The sequence below is a fragment of the Dermacentor andersoni genome, chromosome 10 (assembly GCF_023375885.2).
Source record: "Dermacentor andersoni chromosome 10, qqDerAnde1_hic_scaffold, whole genome shotgun sequence".
Lineage (NCBI taxonomy): Eukaryota > Metazoa > Arthropoda > Arachnida > Ixodida > Ixodidae > Dermacentor > Dermacentor andersoni.
The window spans coordinates 135,771,377-135,794,473 of record NC_092823.1 but is presented as its reverse complement, the minus strand read 5'-3'; the positions used below and the strand labels follow the sequence as shown (position 1 = coordinate 135,794,473).

General features: G+C 47.7%; 1 protein-coding gene and 1 long non-coding RNA gene across 5 annotated transcripts in view; one reads left to right on the top strand and one right to left on the bottom strand.

The window, feature by feature from the left end:
* Positions 1 to 23,097, top strand: part of LOC126545160 (uncharacterized) — a 30,186-nt gene continuing 7,089 nt past the window's right edge. For both annotated transcript variants that reach the window (XM_055078275.1, XM_055078276.1), the window contains exons 1-4: positions 1 to 1,112; positions 9,165 to 9,270; positions 11,354 to 11,623; positions 18,232 to 18,387. In XM_055078275.1, coding sequence (XP_054934250.1) covers positions 886 to 1,112; positions 9,165 to 9,270; positions 11,354 to 11,623; positions 18,232 to 18,387 — 759 coding nt within the window. In that variant the 5' untranslated portion in view covers positions 1 to 885. The remainder of the gene's footprint in view (positions 1,113 to 9,164; positions 9,271 to 11,353; positions 11,624 to 18,231; positions 18,388 to 23,097) is intronic.
* The window catches only part of LOC129388130 (uncharacterized), a 159,017-nt gene continuing 145,115 nt past the window's right edge, over positions 9,196 to 23,097 (bottom strand). For all 3 annotated transcript variants that reach the window (XR_011890696.1, XR_011890697.1, XR_008615162.2), the window contains exons 2-3: positions 19,948 to 20,101; positions 9,196 to 9,284 (exon numbers count right to left, since the gene is read on the bottom strand). This is a non-coding gene — a long non-coding RNA (uncharacterized lncRNA). The remainder of the gene's footprint in view (positions 9,285 to 19,947; positions 20,102 to 23,097) is intronic.

Below are 23,097 nucleotides of genomic sequence, written 5' to 3'. Positions count from 1 at the left end.
GTTTGTGACATATTCGTTTGTATATCGTTTGTTTCGCTTGTTGAAATTTTCTTCTTGCTTTCTGTTTTCTTCTCTTGCCTGAGTGCAGTCGAGCGCCTCTACAACCAAAAACCAAACGACCTGTATAACGAATGCTTGCAGAGGCCCCAGTCACTTTGTTATAAAGGCGTTCGACTATATTTGGTATATATTACGATAGCCGGTCCTAACAACCTACCTTCCCACTTTTCTACATGTGCAAAAAAAAAAAAGAAAAGAAAACACGGCGCTTCCATTCTTTGGAGATGTGGCGACTTTATTGCCATTAGCAATCTACTTTATGATGGGTGCGCATTTGGTGGTGATATGTTTTATATTGTGGAGATCGTCGTACAGGCGACCGCAGCCGCACTGATTAACGAGCGTGGCAGTCTCCGTCGGCCGCGCGGCAGATGGCGGTGCCCGCTGGATATGATCGACATGGAAAGGATCCCATACCCAGCGATACGTGCACCCTGTGGCTCCAAGCTGGCGCCAGATAGGTTTACTCAAGAGCGGCGCGTACCCTGTGACTCAAGTAGGCGTCAAAGAAATCCGCCGAATAGTAGCGCATAGCCAGTGTCACGTGCCCATTGCCCCACGCTGGTCCGACGGTTGGTTTCGAACCCGGTTCACACGGTATATCAGCCTCGTTCTACATCTAAGCGGGAAAGCGGTTAGAGACCTAGACAGAGAGGTAGATAAGACACCGGAAAGTGGGTCAAGCATCCAAATAATGCTAATCGCAGTCCAAAAAAGTGAACGGCCCGTCTCGCCTTCTTTTCTTCCCATCCAAGCCCTGCCTGAGCCATGGGCAGCCTCATGCGCCCGAGCATGAGCCGCTGACATAAGGCGAGGAAGAAGACGATGAAGAAGTGCCGAGTGTCGCCCGTCAAGATCGTCGCTTCTCGGGGGACGATGGAACCCGAGGGGTGCCCGCGCAAGAGCTCCACCTCGTCGCCCCCGGCTCCGCGGTCGTCGACTCCTGAGCTTCGATTGGCTGGCCAGGCCTCCCTGCAAATACCGGGAGTACACAAACCGCCACAAGGGAAGCACCGCGCCGAGGACACCGACGACGAAGGCGATGTGCGAAGGTTGTCGACGTCACTATGCAAGCGCATCTGCCGGCTTAAAGCGAGACTAAAATGATAAATAAGCTTAACTGTACTCGTAAATTACATTTCTGCAATACAGAAAAAGCCACTGTCAAGAGACGTGGTAAGCCAGAAAAATGCGAAAAGCGAAAGTCCCGTGGAAAAGCCATGCATCCTTGAAGTTCATGCGCTGGCCAGCTCGCCGTGACCTAATGAATTTTGACGGTGGCTGCTTTGTTGGCCTGTATAGAGTCAGTCTCTTAACGGTTTCACAAAGAGATACATTCCATTTTATAAAAAAAGCAGAAGGCTGAACTTGGCAAGTTCGTAGCACATTTACCTATAGTGTGTCATAACGATCTATATATATCTACGTTACGGCGTCGGAGCATCAGCACGAAATTAAAAAAAAATGCAAGTTACGCGTTATTTTTCTCTTCTAGATGTCCTCCTCTACCTCAAAATTCACGAAAATAGAGTTGCGAAATAATACTTTATCAGTCTAAATTGATTTATTGCTTCTCCTTAGTGTCCCTTTAAATAGGAGTACTGACACGAACTTTCGGAGATGTAGAAACTCTACTGTCCGCTTCTGGTGGATAAGAGTATGACATTCAGAAAGCGCGAAGGTTAGCAAACGCTTATCGGATATTCTAATTTCGTATTAAGTTTGGTCTCGAAATGCTGGAGCTCACGTCACCGATGTTTTTGTGACGTCATAGAACAGAACATTATTTACTGATGTCGCTTATAGCAAGAAGACTAGGTATGATGGAATTGCCCATACAAAAAGTTGGAAAGTGATTAAGCCTCTAGTTGAAGTCGACAAAAGAAAATGTCTTCCTGAGCGAGTAGGAGCTGAGAATGGGGGTGTATGAATCATATAATTTATTCTGAGGCCCACAGTGTCTCAAGCGACAGCGTCTCAGTCTTTTACCAGAAGCGAATCGTCTCAATGACAGCCTTTCAATGACAGTGTCTCAAAGCAATAGGTGTCACGAGGAAAGAATGCGGGAATTCTCCCCTTATCACCGTTGCCGATACCACCAGTCCCGCTGGTACCACCGGTGCCCCCAGTCCTTCACTGTGGTACCACTGGTACCAATATCACCGGGGCCATCAGTACCAGATGTACCTTCGGAATACCGGCGCACGTTTTCAGATTTCGCTATTTCTGGCATCAGCCCACGAAAAAAAGCTAAGAACATATCCGATACGGAAGAGTTGGCGTAACTTGCCAAGAAAGAAATTGTCTTTAAATTTAAGCGAGAGTGCCACGCATGCTTCTTCTGACTGCACCTGCCTGTCGCAGCGGTCGCGGGAACGGAGTGAACCAGAGTTTCATGACGTCATAGTCACGCATCCACCCCCTAGGTAACGAAACCGATTCATGTAAATAAGCATTATAATAAACTATTTAAGGCGCTATAATGCTAGCCAGTATGTTTTCTTGGGTTTAGATGGGTTGCACCTTAACATAATGACATCGAAAGCGCCTAACTTATCCTCGATCCCTATTCGATTACTCGCGAAGCGTAGAGATGTTCTCATTAGCAAGCGCTGTACCAATTGGATTTGGTATAAAAAAATTGTATAATTGGTAACATGATGGGCGCAAGCATATTTATTAGATATATGGTTTTTCAAAAGAGGGATGAAAATCGGGTTATGGAAGCATAATATATTACAATCTAACTATAGGCAGCGAAAACGGTTTGCGGTACCGCAAACCGGTAGACAAAATTAAAGCGTAAAAAGTGCATCGACAAAGTGTATTTGCTGCACGCACTCTAAAAGTAACGTTATTTGTGCATGAGGCATGAAAAGTATGTGTAAACGGAGTTAACATTTCCGCCGTAAGTTGTACGTTGCCATGACAAACTCGGAGGCACACACACACGCACACATGCACTCATATATATATATATATATATATATATATATATATATATATATATATATATATATATATATATATATATATATATATATATATATATATATATATATATATATATATATATGACTCTTCAACGAGCACAGATGACGAGCACAGATGGCGAAAAAACGAGAAGTAGGATGGAAGTTCGTTTGGACGCATGGCGGAAAAATCTTTGCAAGAAAATCAGAACCATCAGACATGTTAAAGATTGCCTGCCGAGAAGATCTGGATAAAATGCAACGTTAAGGTTGGCGTTTATATAACTAATTTGTTTTTAGTGTACAACCTAACAGAGACATGGCTGCCACGGCAGAATGTAAATACTATGACATTGAAAACTTCAACACTGAGATGTCGTCTACTTCAGTGCATTCCATTTAAACACTCGTAGCATTAAAAATAAAATGAACAGCCTATACATGTTTTTCGATAGCCTATCGATAAAATTTGATGCCATATTGTTCACAGAATCCTGGCTTTCTGCAATCGATAACCCACCAAAAATACCAGGATATAATTATCCCGGAATTACGCGGTCCGCTAACCGTGGTGGAGGTATAGCTCTGTACATAAAAAATTGTATTGCTTATGATGTTGTTGATGGACTAACTTGTATTACAGCCAATGTAGAGTATCTAGTATATTAAGACTTACGAATGTTGTTATTTCAGCAGTTTATAGGCCATCACTAGGACTTAAGTCCGAATTCTTTGAGTTCATGGAAACTTTGCTGCCTAGTCTACACTCAATGCGCCCATCCTTTTTAGTAATGGGCGATGTGAATATCAATATGCTCAGTGGTGACGCATCCAGTGAACGCTTCCAAAACATCCTTCGTACTTTTGCCTGCGCAAATCTGATTACGTTACCTACTCGTATTACTGGAACTAGCGCCACACTTCTTGATCTCTGTATCGCCAACCTTCCTTGCAACCAGTACTTAAGAGGTGCTTTCTCCCTTGATATCAGTGATAATTTCCCGGTTTTCACGTTTATACCAGTAGCTCCCAAAAAGCACAAAAATAGCAACCCAAGTTATAGCGACATTAACTCCGCTTCGCTCAAAAATTTTTATTCTGATACTGAACTGATAGCATGGGACAATGTTTACGCCGAAAGTGATCCCGATAAGGCGTACCGCATCTTTCTCAAGAAAATCATAGCCTGCTATGAAAAACATTTCCCTTTGATACATAACACCAAACGAAGCAAAAGAATATGCAAGCCTTGGATTACAAACAGCTTGCATAAGAGAATAAAAACCAAAAACAAAATGTACCATAAATTCGTTAAATCACGTGATGCTGCCTTGCTCACAGAATTCAAATCATATCGTAATAAATTAAACGCTGATTTAAAAAATGGCAAAGATATCCTTCTATCAGTCCCTGTTTGTTAAATATATACAACAGTCCAAGAAAATTATGGCAGGAAAGCAATAATTTGTTTAATAACTCTAAGGTTCAGTGCTCAATTAATATTGCAGCTTTTGCTCACGGCAAGACGCATGAAGACGCCCTAACAGAAATGAACGAATTTTTTTCCCAGCGTTGGCGACCACGTATATTTATTGGTATTAATCTCCCTCTGTCCCCGTCTTTATTGGCGGTCAATGTGATATGCAGTAAACACCAACTAGGCCAATGTGAAGTTCTTCTGGCGAGTACGTGTCTCCGAATAGCCATAGGGATTGTACTAAAAGGCCGCTGTTTGCACGTACAAAACTGACTAATTCAATTATTCTTTCTCCGGTTACTGCACAAGAAGTCGCAAATTTCATTTCCAGAATTAGAGACAACGTCGCCGCCGGGTTGGATGGCCTAAGCGCTGTCCCTATTAAGCATGTGGCGTCCATTATAGCCTTACCGTTGGCATTCATAATTAATCAAATGTTAGAGACTGGTATATTTCCCTCTGACCTTGAACTGGCACTTATAACCCCTGTTCACAAAGGTGGAGCCGACAGTGATATAGCAAACTACCGACCGATATCTGTTCTGCCCATCTTGACCAAAGTTTTTGAGAATGTCATTTATACACGGCTCAAAAACTTTCTCACTAAATACCGCGTTGTGAATGATTCACAATACGGCTTCCAGAAAGGGAAATCTACTGAAATGGCGTTATAACTAATCAAGAATGAAATTCTTAGCAACATTGAAAACAGGCTTTTTACTGTGGGATTGTTCATTGATTTAAGGAAAGCATTTGATTGTGTAAATCATAATATTCTGCTGTCAAAACTGCATGAAGACGGTATATGTGGCGTCGCCCATGATCTCATAAAGAACTATCGTTACAAAAGAACAGTGCGTGAAAGTCGATGGCTTGTCATCTCCGACTACGGTGGTAAAACATGGAGTACCTCAGGGGTCGATTCTAGGGCCCTTATTGTTTATACTTTACATCAATGACTTATGTGATGTGCCTAATTCTCCCAAACTGGTCATGTATGCTGATGATACTAATATTTTCTTTTCCGCACCAACTTTAGCCCACCTAAACACAACGATAAACAATTACCTAATTAACCTTGAACAGTGGTTGAACTCAAACAGACTAATCTTAAATATTAAAAAAACTAAATATATTGTTTTTAAGCCTCTCAACAAACAAAGTGGCTTCGAACTCACCCTAAACTTTCAAGGAATGGCCCTACAGCGCGTTGCATCTGAAAAATTTTGGGGGGTTTGGTTCGAAGAAACAATGTCTTGGAACATGGACGTTAATAGGCTCACGATTGAATTAGGCAAAGCAGTTGGTTGACTCTAGAGACTGAGGGAATTAATTCCAATTAGACTAAAGAATGCAATATATTATGCTAATTTTTGCTCACGTCTTTCATAATGCACTTTAGTTTGGGGTACTACGACCACCAACTATAACAAATTGGATCGGCTCCAAAAGAAGGTACTAAGAATCTTTGAGAACTTTAATGGACGCCCGAGTCAATTACCGACTGGTGCCCTATTCATTAAACATAATATGTTTAAAGCGTCTAAGTTATACGACTATAAACTAACTCTTTATATGTGTTAAAATAAACTCCTAAACGATACCAGAACATTCCCCGTATGACTACAGCATACGTAACAGGCTAATACCACTGCCGCGTACACGTACAAATTACGGTAGATCTAGGCTGGATTACTGCATACCAACCCTATACAACCTCTTAAAAGATCGCATTAATTTCAGTGCCCCACTCGGTACTTTTAAATCGGAGGTGCGTGATTACCTGATGAAGCAATGAACCTTTTCTCTTTTCTCCTGGATGTTACATCTCCTGCACTATTTATGCATTCTGTGATAGTGTCCACCATGTATGCTGTATCTGTATCAAGCAAGTTCATTTCTTCTTCATAATGTCTGTATGTATTTACAATTGTTCTAATTAGTAAAATCCACTGCATGTTGCTCTCTGTCGGCCCCCAGGTCCCGTCAAGCTGTCTGCGACAGCTTTTTGCCTGGGGGCCCGCAACTAGTGTGTTGGAAATAAAGTGGATTCTGATTCTGATTTCCATCACAGAGTTAGAGCTGTAACGCATGATTATTCGTTTTTCCCCCTTAAGGTCTGCTCCTAAAAGCCGCTAGAATATTGCTTTCTTACGCAGCAATTCTTTATTTTTTTAAAATATAGGTTCAGAGGTTGTATAAGGAAAGTATTTCTGCACATGGCATGTACGCCCTTGCGATTTCTTCAAGTACTCCACGAGCGTCGACAGCACGGTTCGTCAGCGTCCTCGTCGCGGCGGGTGGGGGCCGTTCTGCATTCTGCTTCGCTGCTCGCTTCGGGAGTGCCGTTCGCCGCTACAATGCCGCTGACACGCCGTGTGGATCGATGCTCGCGCGATATCAGTAAAACAATTGAGAGGGTGTACTTCAGTGGCGAATTAAAAACAATATACTGACCAATACTGGCCTAAACTAAAACGCGTTACGTTAAACGTCATCGCTCCGTGAACCACGAAATTCCGGAGTTGATCGCATCGGAAACCATACATATCAATTCTTTCAGCTACATTGCTCATTGCATGCTCCTTACTTTTCATGTTTATGCGTTATCCTTCTGATAAATTAGTGCTGTAACAATACAGCATCGAAAATTAAAGTTTGAAAATGTCCAAATGCACGATGGAAGATTGAACGGCACATTCACAGTTCTTACTCGGCGAAACGCTCCCGTCCGCAGGCCCTTGCAAGGGCTGTCGCATCGCAAACCGTCGATGGCCTCGCAGTCCCCGCCGCCTGCGGCAGCGACGGTAGCCAGCCCCACGACCTCGTCGACGAGTCGTGGCAAGCGTAAACGCGTGAGGAACCGGAAACTGCACCGGTCGCCGTCGGCGGCGGTCGTGTCGACGAGCGCCGACGCGACTGGAGCGCCCACCGAGAGCGGGGCCGAGGCAGCCGCCGAAGCCGGGTGCGCCAAGCGTCCGGCTGTGGTCCGCACTCCCGATCGTTCCGGCGTGCACACGTGAGGAGACGCGGGCTCGCGGAAGGGAGAGACCCCAAATTAGTTCACCGCGATAAAGCATCACTTCCAAACTTTATTTTTGTTACTTCAGCGGTAAGAGCTCGAGTACTAGATGAGGAAACGAAGGCCAAGCTTCCACTGTTTTAATTTCCCCCCGAAATCCCCGCGTCTGTACGCCAGTGCACGTCAGTGTACGTCCTCAGTAGTCCTGGGCCTTTGTGGAACCAAAAACGGCGCACATATACAGCTGCTCTACCGCAACGGTAGCCTAACGGTCGAGCATCCGCCTCGTACGCGGGAGGTACCGAATTCAGATCCCGGTGCCGCCGGAAACCCACCAGTTTTTTCTAGTGGATAGAGATGTCCCCTGGCCTGGTGCTCGGCATCTCGTGGGGCTTCATATTTCGAAAGGGGGCCGAATAGAGATTTATGAGTTGTCTCTGGACACCTATTGTCCAACCACAGACGGCCTGAACACAAAAAAAGCTGAACACCAGGCTAGGGTACAGTTCTGCCCATTTGAGAACCAGTGACTACCCGGCGGCGGTGAGAACCGATCCAAAAGCCGCGCGGGTGATCTACAACTATAGGCCACGGCTGCGGATTTGAAGTATTTTCTAGTATTTTTGGTTGTTGTGGCGCAGTAAATGTTGTTTAAACTTTCTCACTTTAGTGTTTGGCTCCTTTGGAACACAGTGATGTCCATCTTCAGCACTAGATAATAAGGTGTAGGCCAGTGCCGGCGCCGTCAAAATTCATGACAACACATATCTGTGGCGGGAACTGGAAGACAGCGGCGTCGCCTGTTTTTCATGTATACGTCTTTTCTGACTTAGCGATCATTTTCTTGCAGTAAGAGCCGGCAGTCAGAAGCATAATGGACTATACAGCTCAACTTTACGTTCTCTTTCGTGTCCCTATAGGTGGCATTCATACCTACGAGTCCCTACGGCGCTTCGATAATATGCACAGGAGTCTCGCTGTCAAGTCCTGAATATGTAACGCAACCAAACTGGTCGCTTTGGTCGTTCCGGGTCAGTCGCTGGCTGTTCAGTTTTTCATTTGAGCGACTGAAGCCGCTAAGCTGTCCAATCAATCAGCGGTGCAGTACAGCAGGACGTCGGTATATGCGCTTACGCCTCCATTAAAGTGGCGATGGAGGTGCGAGCACATGAACGGCACCGATGGGGAGACATCTCGGTGAGGCAGGAAGTCGCGCTTACCGGTGAGAGTGTCGGCCGCCGTGAATTGCTCCTCGGTGGCCTGTTGAGGTAGGATGCGCGAACTTGCAAGGTGTCTCGCCAACTCTTTGCAATGCAACGAGGTAGGCTACAGGGGGCTCGTATAAGCCGATCAGCAAGGAGACTGCGTGCTTCAGAGCAGAAAGGAAACAGTGCCCCCATCAAATGCGCTACTAATCCTAGCTCTCACACCTCCTGTCTAAATGCATGGAAGAAATCCTCTTGTCGATGGTTCACTAAAGCAAATTTTCTTTAGGCTCGTGTTGCTGAAAAAGGAAAATTTAAATCTTATGACTGTCCGTCACATACATTTTATTTAGGTCTTCTGTTCATGATTATTATGTTCTATTTTAAAATATTATTCCAAACAAAATATAATTGCTCTGTTGGCGCAGAGTGCCAACAAAAGCGTCGGCTGGCCTTGCCAGACACCAGGGCATGGAGGAACTGCCGGCCATCGACCAGCTTCGCCAACGAAGGACCCCTCTCCGGGAGACCACGGTCAGTCCACGGATCTGGGAAGCAGTAATGACATTCTTGGTGGCAGCAACTTGTGACTCAACGTGTCACTTTGAAATGACTGTATAATAGCATACAAGATAAAAATGTGGAATATAGTGCGAGAGCGTATGCGCACATTTGACGCACCCAAATCGAACAATAATCGATAGTTTTCTACGTCGCAAACAGTTGAGCTGATCAGTGTTGATTCTGGTTTGCCGGTGCGTCATGTAGGCTTTTCATTCGGCGCAGTCGTCGTCTTTGTCGTCATCGTCATTATCGTCATCATCAGCCTATAACTGAGTCCACTACAGGACTAGTGCTCTCCCTGCATACGATCTCCAATTCCTGCGCCAACCGATTCCAACTTGGGCCTGCAAATTTCCTAATTGTATCACCCCATCTATGTTTCTGCCACCATCGACTTCGATTCACTTCCCTTGACATCCATTATGTAACTCTAATGGTGCACCGGTTATCTACCCTTCGCATTACATGGCCGGCCCAGCTTCATTTCTATCTCTTAATGTCAACTAGAATATCAGCTATTCCCGTCTGCTCTTTTTTCCACACCGCTATATTCCTGTCTCTTAACGTTACCCCTAACATTTTTCATTCCATCGCTCTTTGCGCGTTCCTTGTTCTTGAGCTTTTGTAAACGTCCAAGTTTCTGCCCTATATGTTAGCACCAGTAGAATGCAATGATTGTACTCTTTTGTTTTCGACGACAGTGGTAATTGGCCTAGATAGACATACTCCTATACAAACTCTATACGCTAATTGGCGATCCTGAATTCTTGCCCCTTGCCAGGATATTGAACATTATCTTTGTCTTCTGTATAATAATCTTCAACCCCACTCTTACAAGGTCCTCAATCATTTGTTGTAATTCGTCCCCAGTGTGGCCGAACAGGAAATTGCCATCTGAAAATCGAAGGTTGCTGAAATATTCGCCATTGATCCTCACTCCTAAGACTTCCCAATTTAGTAGCTTGAATACTTCCCAATATGCAGTGAAAAGCCTTGTAAAGATTGTGTCTCCTTGCGTGACCTCTTTCTTGATGGGTAATTTTCTACTTGTGGAGAACAAAGGTAGCTGTGGAATCTTTGTAGATATTTCCCAAGATATTCACGTATGCCTCCTGTGCTCCTTAATTACGCAATGCCTCTATGAACTGCTGCTATCTATACCAAATCAAATGCCTTTTCATAATCTATGAAATCCATATAGAGATGTTGGTTGTACTTCGAAGATTTCTCGATTACCTTATTGATGATATAGATGCGATCCAATGTAGAATATATCTTCCCGAAGCCAGCCTGTTCTCTTGGTTGACTGAAGTCAAGTGTTGCCCTTATTGTACTGGAAATTATCTTAGTGAATATTTTATACAATACTGAAAGCGAGCTAATGGGCCTATAATTCTTCAATTATTTAGCGTTTTATGGATTAGTACAATGTTGGCATTCTTTTCGCTCTATGGCACGCCTGAAGTCGTGAGGCACTGCCTATCTATAAAGTTCATTGAAGGCCTGCAGTAACAATTGTAGCCCGATTGTTTTATCATTGCATCTTTTGTGATTTCACGAGATAACTTAGCCGCCGCGGCGGCTTATCGGTGGCTTGGGGGCATGCTAAAGATCCCTTGGTGGCCAAAATTAATCCGGAGTACTTCACAACGGTGGGCCTCATAATCAAATCGTAGTTTTTGCACGTAAAACCTCAGAATTAAATTCAACGAGATAACTTACAGGGATGTCGTTTGATGAAAACCTTTAAGGTTTAAGAATCGTTTTAATTGCTTTCTCTTGAGCTGATTAATAAGGAATGCCTGTGGCAGATGCCTCAAGTGCGTCTCTTTGGGTGGATTACTTGAGAAATACGCTGGGCAAAGCTTGCAGGGAAAATAGCAACGTTTAATTAGATGAAAAGTTAATCTGTTTGGCCGTTAGATAATTGTTTCCCGGCATTCGTTGCAAACGTGCAATTTAAGTCTGTCTGTGTCTGTCTGTCTGTCTGTCTGTCTGTCTGTCTGTCTGTCTGTCTGTCTGTCTGTCTGAATCCCTTTCTTCCAACGCACAGAACACCCTGGGCCACATGTCACCGGGTATCGCAGGATACCTGCGCCTGCGCACCCCCTCGCCTAGCTGCCCGGGCACCCCTCCCACAGTGTGCGGAGCGAAGGCCGACCTGCGCCGCCTGATGGGGAGCCTGGACCTGACCTCCTCCCCCGAGCGGCCAACGGCGTCGACACCCAACCGATACGATGTCTCGCCTCCGCCGCGAACAAGCCCGTCAGAGATGACCGAGTGCCCGTTTGCCTTGCCGCCCGATGTCGGAAGCGGATTTCTGGTGAGCTATATACATGTATAGACACCTTGCCATGGAGCTTTCCACTGTGACAGCAGCCCCAGAACGCAGCCTACAGAGTACAGTGGCTGCCTATACCAGTTTTTGTTTAAATCGCGCCACATGAAACGGAGCTGCGATGGATGATTTTCATCGTCTGTTGTAACTCTGCACAGAAGTTGTCAAGATAATCACGGATTGTAACGCTGCTTTGAAGGAGCATGTTAATGAGTTAGCATTCTTAGGATACTTCACGGGCTTTCTGGGGCTATCTATCTATCTATCTATCTATCTATCTATCTATCTATCTATCTATCTATCTATCTATCTATCTATCTATCTATCTATCTATCTATCTATCTATCTATCTATCTACGTTTGTACCTAACCGTTTTTCCGTCAACTTGGGCCACTGGGTCACCATGCCTGGTCGAATGGTTAGAGCATCGGACTGCTGTGCTGAGGGAACAGGGTTCAAAGCCAACCGTCGTACCAGCTTGAGTCACTCAGTATGGGGCAATATGTAACATATGTGCCGCTCTTCAACGAACCTTTTCCCCACCGACATGTGCCAGTGTATAGATGCGGAACTGGACATGTACGCCATTCTTCAATGACACTCTTTGAAGTGAAATGCCGACTTGGAGCACTGGGTACGCGCGCGGATCGGTCTGTTTTGGTCTTCACTGAGCCTCTTCTGGTGCCAACTTGGGTCACTGGGTGTATGTGCCGGTACGTGTGTGCCGTTCTGCAATGACAAAAACGATCCATTAAATTTCTCCGACGCTCGGCGGAATCGAGCCCACGTCACACATGTTCCTCAATGACTGCAACCCGATGATTTGGCAGACTGAGCCACATATGCACTAGGCATGCGCCGGTTTTTGATCAACGCCTTTCACGCCAGCGCTTTAGCGAGTTACGCCATGACTGCACTGTACGTGTGCCGCTCTTCATCTCGACAACTTCGGTCACTGTGTACGTGCCACTGAGAGTGCCGCAAGCGAGGGAACAATTATCAGTGTGCGCACGCAGTGGCGCGCCACGCTTCTCGTCTTGAAGGCCACGCGCGAACTTCTCGGCAGCACCACTGGATGGCGCAGCCTGTATTATGGGCGTGAGATTTCGTAGCGGATGGGCGTGTTTTTTCAAGGCTCCGTGGCGACGACGAAATCATAAGTTTCTTGTGCATGATTTGAGCTTGCTTCTGGTTTTGATTTGCATTTGTTTTTAGCCTTTAAATAATAATTGGGTAGTTTTCTTCTTATTTTTATATATTTCTTCGCGGGCGCGAGTGTGTTTCGTAGATATTTGGTTTTGCAGGACAGTCAGAGCGTCCTTTCGCGCCACGTGCTTCAACACGTACAGGCGTGCAGATATCTGCCCAGTGGTCGATTTAGGCACCACTGGACTCCTTGAAGCCTTTAGGTTCAGCGAGAGCAGGAGGAAACTAAGCATGTCCGCAATAATGATTAGTAAGAGGCGATTGGAAGATTGGTGGAAGAAAATAGGGAAACGACAAAAAACGGAGACGTACAAAAAAAGCAAATTTCGCAATAGGGAGTCAGAAAATTTGGTTATGAAAATTCATGGTGGGTTTATTTTTTTTTTTTTTAAACCTAGGTAGGACATTGGGCAGGATAATAGCAAGAGCTTGGTGGCACAACCCACCACCCCGTTCCAAAGGCTTTGGACGCTCATAACATCCATCCATACATCCAGCGAATATAGTGACTGTAACTCAAATACAGTTAGTCTAATAGAGCAACTTTAAGAAAGAAGCGCGAGAGAGGAGCCCGGCTGCCGCATGGCACCTTTCTCAACCTTCGCCTCGCACCGGCACGCCGTGCACTTCGGAGTCGCTGAGTGTTCTTTAAAGAATTGCGAAAGAGGAGTCCCGCTGGCAGTACGCGCCCGAAAGATTACTCGTTTCGACGGTGGCAATACTTTGTGTCGCTATAGCGACGCAATTCTATACACATTACCGTCGACAGTCATTGTCAGATGGGTCCTGCCGAATTTTTAATCTAGGACTTGTGATAACTGCGACATGAATTTCCTCCTCCCCCCCCTCCCCCCACACACACACCCCAGGCTAAGTGTAAGGGAAGCGTATGAGTGGCGCCGCCTGCAGACTAATACATACCCGCACCAACGGTTAAAGCGTGCCATCCACCCTACCGCATATGCGTGGCACATGCCCGTGCTGTGGAGGCCAGGCAACTCTTGCCCACATTACGTGGGAATGATCTCAGACCACCCAAAATTAATACGCCTCACATCCCGACGCAAAAATTCAGAACAGAGCAGTGGGACACCTGGCTCACCAGCGATGAAAAGGAGGCCCAAGTGGCTCTCCTCGACCAAACACGGCGGGCTGCTGAGGCCAGTGGAGCCCTGCACCATGGAGGCCCCGTCCACCTCTTTACCCAGCCCTTTCCTTTTACAATAAACGCTTTTCAGTCAATCACTCGCAGCAGACCACGTGATCTCCAGCACTTGGGCGCAAACCGCACATGCGCCGTCACGCAGGGAAGAAAGCGTGAAAGAGATGATGATACGAGTGCGCCTCGAGTGTCCGTATAATTGATATCTCAATAAAAATTGAACAATGGCCTGCAGCAGTTATGTGCTCTGCGACCTGAGGTTATGCCTGCGCTATGAGAGACACTGTAACGAAGAACTGTGGATGAGTTTTGAGTAGCAGGAATGCTTCAACAAGCACCGAATTCTTAGTAAACTAAATATTTTTCGTGTCGTGGTCAGCTAAATGCGGCCGCTGCGGCCGGATGTTTCATGGCTTCTCCATAATGAGCGGAGCTATGCAGTTTCTGAGCCGTAGCCTGTGGCGGGTCGAAGATTATTGCTTGCAGAAAGACCATTGTTCATTAAAGACAAAGTAAGGTGAAGCTAATCAAATAATGTATTAGTTCTACGTGGTTTCTTAAGATTTTCCTGATCTTAAAAAGAGGCTAAATAGATAAATAAGCTGAGCTGTATTAGCGAATTACCCTTCCACAACGAAAAAAAAAATTAACCGATGATTGCGATACAGCCTAATGCGAAATTTGAGCGAAGCTTTACACATATTTTCATTTCGCGATATATTGGCTAGCGCGTATAGTCTGCCTCGTGCGGCGCGTTGCAAACGGAGCGAAGTGTGGCGCGACTGCCTCGCTAATCGGGAGACCGCGAGAGGCGGTGCGTGGGACACGCATGTGGGCGATTCGCAGCAGCTGCCGCAAACAGACCTCCGCTCATGCAGCGCTTTGTTTTCATATATAGTACCGTTGGACGCGCTCGCCGCATGCCATTGGTGAACAGACGACGCGCGCTACTCTGGTGCCATTCGTAGCCATCGTCGCCGCAGAGCGGTACTACGCTCTTCTTCTCAAGCTTTAGCCATATTCTGCTTCTCCACTTTCCGCCTCATGCTTTCACTGTAGCCACCTCCTCCGCTTTCCTTCTCGCACTCTCTTCACTTTTCCTCCTGCGCCCCGATTTCGCCCTTTCATCCTTCGCTCTGCTCGTTCGCTCGGTTACGCCCAGGCACGCCGACGCTCAACGCAGGAACGGGCGCTTAAGAGCTGCGCTCTAAGAAGCCCCCGTTAGCGTGATAGAATGCTGCCTGGTAAGGCGCAACAACGAAAGATGGGTTGGCGCCCGACGCCGCCCTCTCGCACCAGCTCGCCGTGACGTCATGGATTCAGACAGCGCTTGCACGTGCGGCTTAGTTAACTTCTTATCAGTAAACAAAAACTACGCTTCCATTCTATAGGAGCCAAAGAAAGAACTTGGCAAGCTTAACGAACCTTGATTAACCACAACGGTCCAAATACGAGTAAATTTTTTTAAATCCATGACGTCACACTGGTGTAACCACGCGGGGTATCGGCGTAAATTCAAAGAAATTGAAGTTTGACTCGTTTTCTGTTCTAGTAATGAACACTTTACCGCGAAATTGAAGAAAGTAGAGTTGTCAGAGAATACTTTATCAGTCTAAATTGATTTAATGTTTGTATATAATCTCCTATAGTTGAACGCCTCTTCCCTGTTGTCCCTGTTGCGTATAAACCGTTTAGGTTTTATACGCAACAGGGATGAAGTTTCTTTGTTGATAATTTATGATGGCTATCGCCCTTGTCATTGTACACATTCTAGACTGCGCACACATGCGTGTTTGTTTTCAACACGCAGGTACGTCAAGCTAGGCTTCACCTTATAAAGACTGTTATTGCAGCAAAGCACGCTTTAAAGCACACTTCCTTTTGAGTCTTCTGCGCCTGTAAAAGGACACCACCATTGCCTTTTTATGCAATGCATAAACATAATTTGAGCCAGAAAATATTATTTCAATTAGTTCAGCCTTTCTTCAAAACGACATAGGTATCCGCCTTTGAGGCCTTGTTGAACGAACCATCGCATGAATGAACTATAACTTGTAGCCAACAACCATGCACACCATTTGTACAAACCGGTCGGGGCTCAAACACCACAGCTTTGGCCCCGGTGGAGGGGTAACGATGCGGCTCCAGCACACAACGACATTATCTTCACGAAACAACTATTTCAGCTTCCGAGCTCCAATTCATCGGTCAGTGTACCAAGCATGACGTTTGCATAGCGAATGTCTCTACTCTGACAGCATTAATACGTACCCTCAGGTATAGTTTATGAAGGTTTATTGGCCCCTTGCCTGCTCCTAAACATCACGCAATACTTGACGCCGTTAGTCAAGAGGATGTTCCACATCCGCCGTCATAGCCTTCAGTGGTGCTGGCTAACACTTCCAAGGTCAGGCCTTGTACACATACCCAAATATCCAAGAAAGTGTACACGGACACAATAGCGGTCTCAGAAACGCTATCTGTAGAGTATCGCAAGCGTAGTGCAGAAGATGCGAGTTCGGCTCCCATACACCTGCGGCAATATTTCTTTTCTCATCCCCTTTCATTTGCCTTTAAGTTATCAATTCAACATTCCAATTAAAAACCGCAGTTAATTCCCCTGTGCTTTTCATGGCTTCATTGTCTGTTGGTTTCATATGGTGGTGAGCATAACATCCTTGGTTGTGACTAAGAAAAAAAAAAAGATTGACTCGCCATCCCAGCCCTGTGAAAGTGAATGCACAGCGATGATGTTGAAAATCACCACTACAACTGCTGCGAAGGGGGGGGGGGGGGGGGGGAAGGTATGAATGTTTTAGTAATTTAGAGTATAGCAATGGTAATTTAGAGTAATATTAGTAATGGGAGTAATGGTAATTTTGGCAGCACGCCGCCGCCCATAGCGGTGCTTCACGAACATTGAAATCAGTTGCTAGGCTAGGCCTTTTGTACACGTCACTCCCTACGTCGCAAGCTGATGTCGGCGCGGCACTTGCGCAACAGTAATCTTCCCGGGAAACGCGCTACGGGCTTCGTATTGTTATCCGGAGCGCCTTATAATCAATTATGTGGTTCGGATGATTGTTTTATGCTTTTTCTTTATTGAAAAGTATGCTGTTGTGCATGTTGTGTCCATGATTACAAAGAATGTATGGGCTGTTCCTTTCACCTTGCCGATTGCTTGGGGCCTCTGCTTTGCGGGGGTACGAGCCCCTGCTCCTGGCCCTGCACTGTCGCTCGGACCGGCCCACATTTTTTGCCGATGGACGCGGGCACGAAAAATGCCGACCAACTAGAGGCTAATAGCTTCGCTGTAAAACAAGCCCCTCGGTTCCCCTATTGTCGTTCGTTTCACAAGAATGACTGAAGTACACGGCTGTATACAATACATGCCGTTTCTCTCAACGAGCTGTTAACGCGCGCTTCAAGCCTGGAGGACTAACCGCGTGGGATCGCTCTTCCTTGACCCTTCCCTTGCCCCCGTGCAGGGTATCCCCCTCCTTTCCTTTCTACACATTCTTTCTATATCTATTCACTGGCTGCCGTGTGGCGACGCACGAGATGGAAGTCGGCGCAGAAAGAAATGGACCATGATAGTGATACGTCCGTGGCGTTCCAATGCGATGACGACTCTGTCTGATTAACCTTATATTTTTTAATTATCTTTCTCATTTTGTTCTACATTAACGAATGTCTGAGAAATCTATAGGAAACGTTGATTTATCCCCGTTCTCCACGGAGGAAGGAGAAATACTAGGGTCACGTGACAATTTTGAACCACGAATAAATATAAGAGAAGTTTCCTGGAGAACTGTCCCTCGTCCCGTGATAGGCAAGCGGTAATTCCTATATAGTCGCTGAGCGCGCGGAGAATTATGGGAGAGCATAGAGTGAACGACAGGCGGCGAGGGCCGATCACGACGAGGGCATCACTAACAGCTACCGCAAACCAAGAAATGTCTCGAAAGGTTCGGCAACCATCTCGGGTCAATTACCCGGGAGTCAACGTACAGACTGGCCCAGAAGAAAAGAAGGGAAGGTGTCAGAGGAGTATGCCTTGCCTAGGGTCTGACGTCATACTCACTCCTAGTCTTTTTCTTTTTCTCTCTGTTCCTCCATGCCGTTCTCTTGGTCGCGTTAATGGTCCGTTAAAAAGCGTTAGCGCGAAGGTTTGCCTGTAAGTGCGCGAAAAGAACGCCTGTGGGTGTCGCTACAACGACGCAGTTGGAGCCCCCCGTGGCGGCTTCGTCGAGCCACGCGCCCGTGACGGAGCAGCGCAAGTTCCGGCTGACCCGCACGCGCTCGCTGCCCGACCTGCGCCAGGAGGCGGCCGCGCCGGAGTTCCTGCGAAACCGCCTGATACTGCAGACCGACGACACGGTACGCGCCGTCCCTCTTGCTGGCGAGTAGTGCACCACTGCGGGGCTGAAGGCGGAGGAAACGGAGTTGCGCAGAATGGTTTGCAGGTTAGGGTTACGCTAAATGAGCACCAATGGAAGGAAAAAAGGAACAGTCCAGCGCGGCGGAGAACATCGGCGGTGTGATTAACTTAGGAGACTGAGGACATAGGATGGCGTCAGCATGGAACAAGACGCAGTTAATTGGAGAACGATGGGAGAGGCTTTCGTCCTGCAGTGGACATAATTAAATAAGTCGAATCCCATAATGACAGTGACGGTGAGTGGGACACCACAAGTGAAATGTACACGTGTCCGGAAATGTTCAGGGTTTCGATGTTTGCGATGACGGTGTGTGTATCAGACGGAAATAACGGCCCGGAGTCTTTCGTTCTGGCAAGCATTAAGAAACATAGTTCCAGAGCACAAATAAACACGAACGAGCAGAGAAGGACAACGAGAACGCTGGACTGAGACTGAATTCTATTCGCAGAAATGGGGCTTTATGTACGCAGGGGAGGAGAGGGGGGGGGGGCGCTGCTGGTGCACCCGAACGTTTAGAGATATTTTTCGATCCAGGCCACAATTATCAAAGGCGGCAAAAAAACTAAACGAAGGTAAATGTTTCATGTCACTCACGTACAATCTTGCACATCTTCCACCCTACCTGGCTGACGCGACAAACACGTTTGCCCTCAGATAATCGAGCTCCACCTTCACCATTGCTCGCGCATAAGCCAGCATGCAAGGCGTTTTTTGAATAAACACGTGTGTTGCGGAAATTCAGCGCTCAGAAAAACCGGGGCAGCTTTTAAGCCTTGGTATTTCTAATGAAAAAGATTTCTGCGTCAGTGCTCCTCCTGTTGCGCTCGGGAAAAACGTGTTTGTCGCGTCAGCCAGGTATGGTGGGAGATGTGCAAGATTGTACGTGAGTGACATGAAACATTTACCTTCGTTTGGTTTTTTTCCCGCCTTTGATAACTGTGGCCTGGTTCAAGAAATATCTTTAAACGCTCGGGTGCACCAGCAGCGCCCCCCCCCCCCCCCCCCCGCTCCTCCCCTGGGTACATAAAGCCGCGTTTCTGCGAATAGAATTCAGTCTAAGTCCAGCGTTCTCGTTGTCCTTCTCTGCTCGTTCGTGTTTATTTGTGCTCTGGAACTATGTTTCATAATGCTTGTCTCCCCCCCCCGCCTTTGCCTTCTCCCCTGCGTACATTAAGCCCTCTTTCCGCGAATAAAATTCAGTGCAAGTCCGGCATTCTTGCTGTCTTTCTCTGCTCATCCGTATTTATTTCTTCTCTGGAACGATGTTTTGCAATGCTATTCACAACCAACTAGTCCGGCTGTCCACACTTAACGTTCTGGCAAAGCCCAGTCACCCGTTTCTCACTGACATGCCTTTTATCTAAACAATACAGCGTGGTTATACTTCAGTGGCTCTCGCCAAGTATACGTTGGCACCAAATTGTCCGAGGGTAAAAAGAGGAGTGTCAGGTTAGCTGTAGCGTGGTGAATTCTGGCATGCCGCAAAGGTCGCTCTTACCGCGAGTGGAGACTCTCAGCAAGCCAGGAAGCGCGCACAGACGAAGGTCTGGTGACGACGCCTCCTTCCCACGGCGGAAAAGCACGCCGTGACGCCATGAATTGCCACAGCTTCTGCAGTGCATGGTCCATGTTAAATGTCCATCGGTCAAGGCCTGCGATACAGTTTAAGTGAACGAAAGGCTTCGTACGGCAAGTTTATAGCGCCCAAAGAAACCCAAATGCGAGAAAATTTATCTAAGTTCCCGACGTCAGTATCACGTGCCGTAGCTGAGGTCCGGAGTGAAATTGAAAGCTTGAGCTTTATTTTCTGCAGCAATATTTGACTACTTTCCGCCAAACATAAAGAAATGTAGCTTTGAAGAAATACCTCACTGGTCTATAAACTGATTTACTGCTGTTCTTTAGTGTCATTTCAAGAGCATTCAGGGTCACGCTTGAACGCCGCTACCGAGCTTGTTGTGACAGCAATCTGTGCTCAAACGAGGAGCAAGACGTAACGTGAGACGTCGCCGCTGAGTGTAGCGGTTCGCTTTGCAAACACGAGGTAGCATTAGTAGCGTTTTCAAACGTACTGAGACTGGAGTAGGACTGAGCTCTCCCGGGCGCCACCTAAGCGCTGACAACGCTATTAAGGCGAAAGCCTACGTGGATCATACCTCCCGATGGTCTGGAAAAGGCGGCAGACAATACGAGGTGAACGCGTACGAAGCAGCGCCCAACTCTACGTGCAAAGGCGTCATCCGCGGCATCGCACTGAGTGACGGCGCGGAGGAGCTCGACCGCAAGATTGTCAACTCGAAGAACCCGCTGGCCTTGGGAGTCAAACGAATCAAGAGCACGGGCACCGTGGTTGTGGCCTTCGACGGCTACAAGGTGCCAAACTACGTGTCGTACGGCGGCACACTTGTCAGGTGTGCATTACATAGACAGCAAGTGGAGGTGTGCTACGCCTGTGGCCGCCTCTGGAATCAAGCGGACTTCTGCCCCTCGCCGGACGAAACTATGTGCAGGGGGCGTGGCATCGCCAACCCGGACGAACAACACAAGTGCGACCCCAAATGCAGGCTGTGCGGAGGCCGACACTTCACCGCTGCCAAGGAGTGCAAGCAGAGGTACCAGACGCCGTACCTCGTCAGACGCAGGCGCGGGGACCGATCCCGAGCCAATAGAAGCAAGTCTCCGGCCCTCGCCATGGGCGAACGACTACTCCCGGCCGTGGCCGGTCGCTCCGCGGCTCGCGGGAGCTCTAGATCCAGGAGCGCCTCTCCGCCTTCCGGACGCCGTTCTAGGTCCAGGGGAAGATCCGGGTCCAGGGGCAGATCTATGTCCAGGGGCAGATCCGGAAGCCGCTCCACGAGCCGCTCTGTCTCCAGGGCCCGGTATGGGTCCAGAGCCGGCCAGCAGAGGAAGAGAAAGTCGATGCTATTGTGGGCAGATATGGTTGCTGGCGGCGCCGATGCGAGATCCTCCCGGGGCCCACGCGACCCGCTTCCAGAGCAAGCCAGGGACGCCGAGGAAAGCGCGCCTTCAGAAGGAAAACGCGGACTTAAAAGAAATGGTCAGAAAGATGGCTAGCGAAATGACCAAGATTAAGAAATTGGTAATCAGTCAGAGTGCTACGTCCAACGCGTCGGCGCCGACCGCCACAGAAGCACCAGTTCCGGCCTGCAACTCAGCCGGGGCCGCCAAGCGTAGGGCAGTTTCCAGTAAGGAGGATTCAGATTCGCAGACTTATGAGATGAGACTGCTGTACGCTCACTAAGAGCGTGCAGCAGTTACAGCAAGGCTTAGTACAGGTGCAAGTCGCCCTAGGAGACCCGAAGTGAGGCCTAGGCGCGCTGGCCGATCGCATGGACGCCCTCGAAAGTCTGGTGATCCCCAATAATACGTCCGTAACTCCGATGCAGGTCCTTGTTCCGAACGCGTCGGGGACTCAAATCAGGACTACGAGCACATCGGCGCGTCAGAGTGGAGGGCACTTTTTGCGTGCACCTGTGCTTACAGCGGGTACCCCAGACAATTTATCTAATCATGGATAGTTCCAAAGAGGTGTTCAAAATTTGGCAATGGAACTGCAGGGGGTACTCCAACAAGAGCGCTTGTTGCAGCAATATTTTAGATCGCTACCTAGCAAACCACAAGTGATAGCATTACAGGAAACCCTTGTCTCTGCCGTATCCCTCTCTGGTTATCGTGCCATCTCCGTGCAGGCCGAAGGTCGGGGAGTGTGCACGTTAGTTGACAGGAGGCTTACTCACTTGTCTCACGACCTGAAGCTGGCGAGTTGCAAGGTCGAATACGTCATGGCGGAGGTTCTGCTCAACACGAGACAACGCAACCAGCGGAGAAACAGCGTGCTTATACTCAACATCTACAGCAATCCTAGGAACTCGCGACAGCAGTTCAAAACGATACTCAAGAAGTCCGTCGATCTGGCCGGCACCCATCTCCTGGTCGTCGTCGGAGATTTCAACGCACCGTACTGAGTGTGGGGGTACGTCTACGACACGAGCAAGGGCCGGGGTCTGTGGCAGAACGCCAACGAAATGGACCTCACGCTCATCACGGACAAGGCGTTCCCCACCCGAATCGGCAACTCGGTGAGCCGGGACACCACCCCCGATCTGGCGTTCGTGAAGAACGTCCAGGGAGTCGAGTGGAGTAACACCGCAATAAATTTTGGTAGCGACCATTATGTGCTCTAGACCCGCTTCGAAGTCATACGAAGTAAATCCAGAGAATTCACTGTCACGGACTGGGACCTTTTTCGCAAGCTCCGCGGCAACGACAGCGCACCCGTCCCCAAAGACCCAGAAGATTGGTGCGAGCGAATCAAGAGTGACGCCGAGTCATCCACTAAGAAGATCGTCAGCGATCTGGAGGTAGAGAAGATGGACAGTAGGCTGGCCCATCTGATCGAGGCCAAGCAGGCGCTGCTTCTAAGATGGAAGGGACAAAGGTTTAACCGAAGATTGAGGAAAAAGATCTCCGAGCTTTACAAGGCCATCGAAGATCACTGTCGGACCCTCGGCAAGCAGCAATGGGACGAGGTCTGGGACTCGATCGACGGGCAGATGCGTAACGGAAAGTCCTGGGGCATGCTAAAACATCTTCTCGACGAGGGCAGCACCACATCCAGTCAGAGACA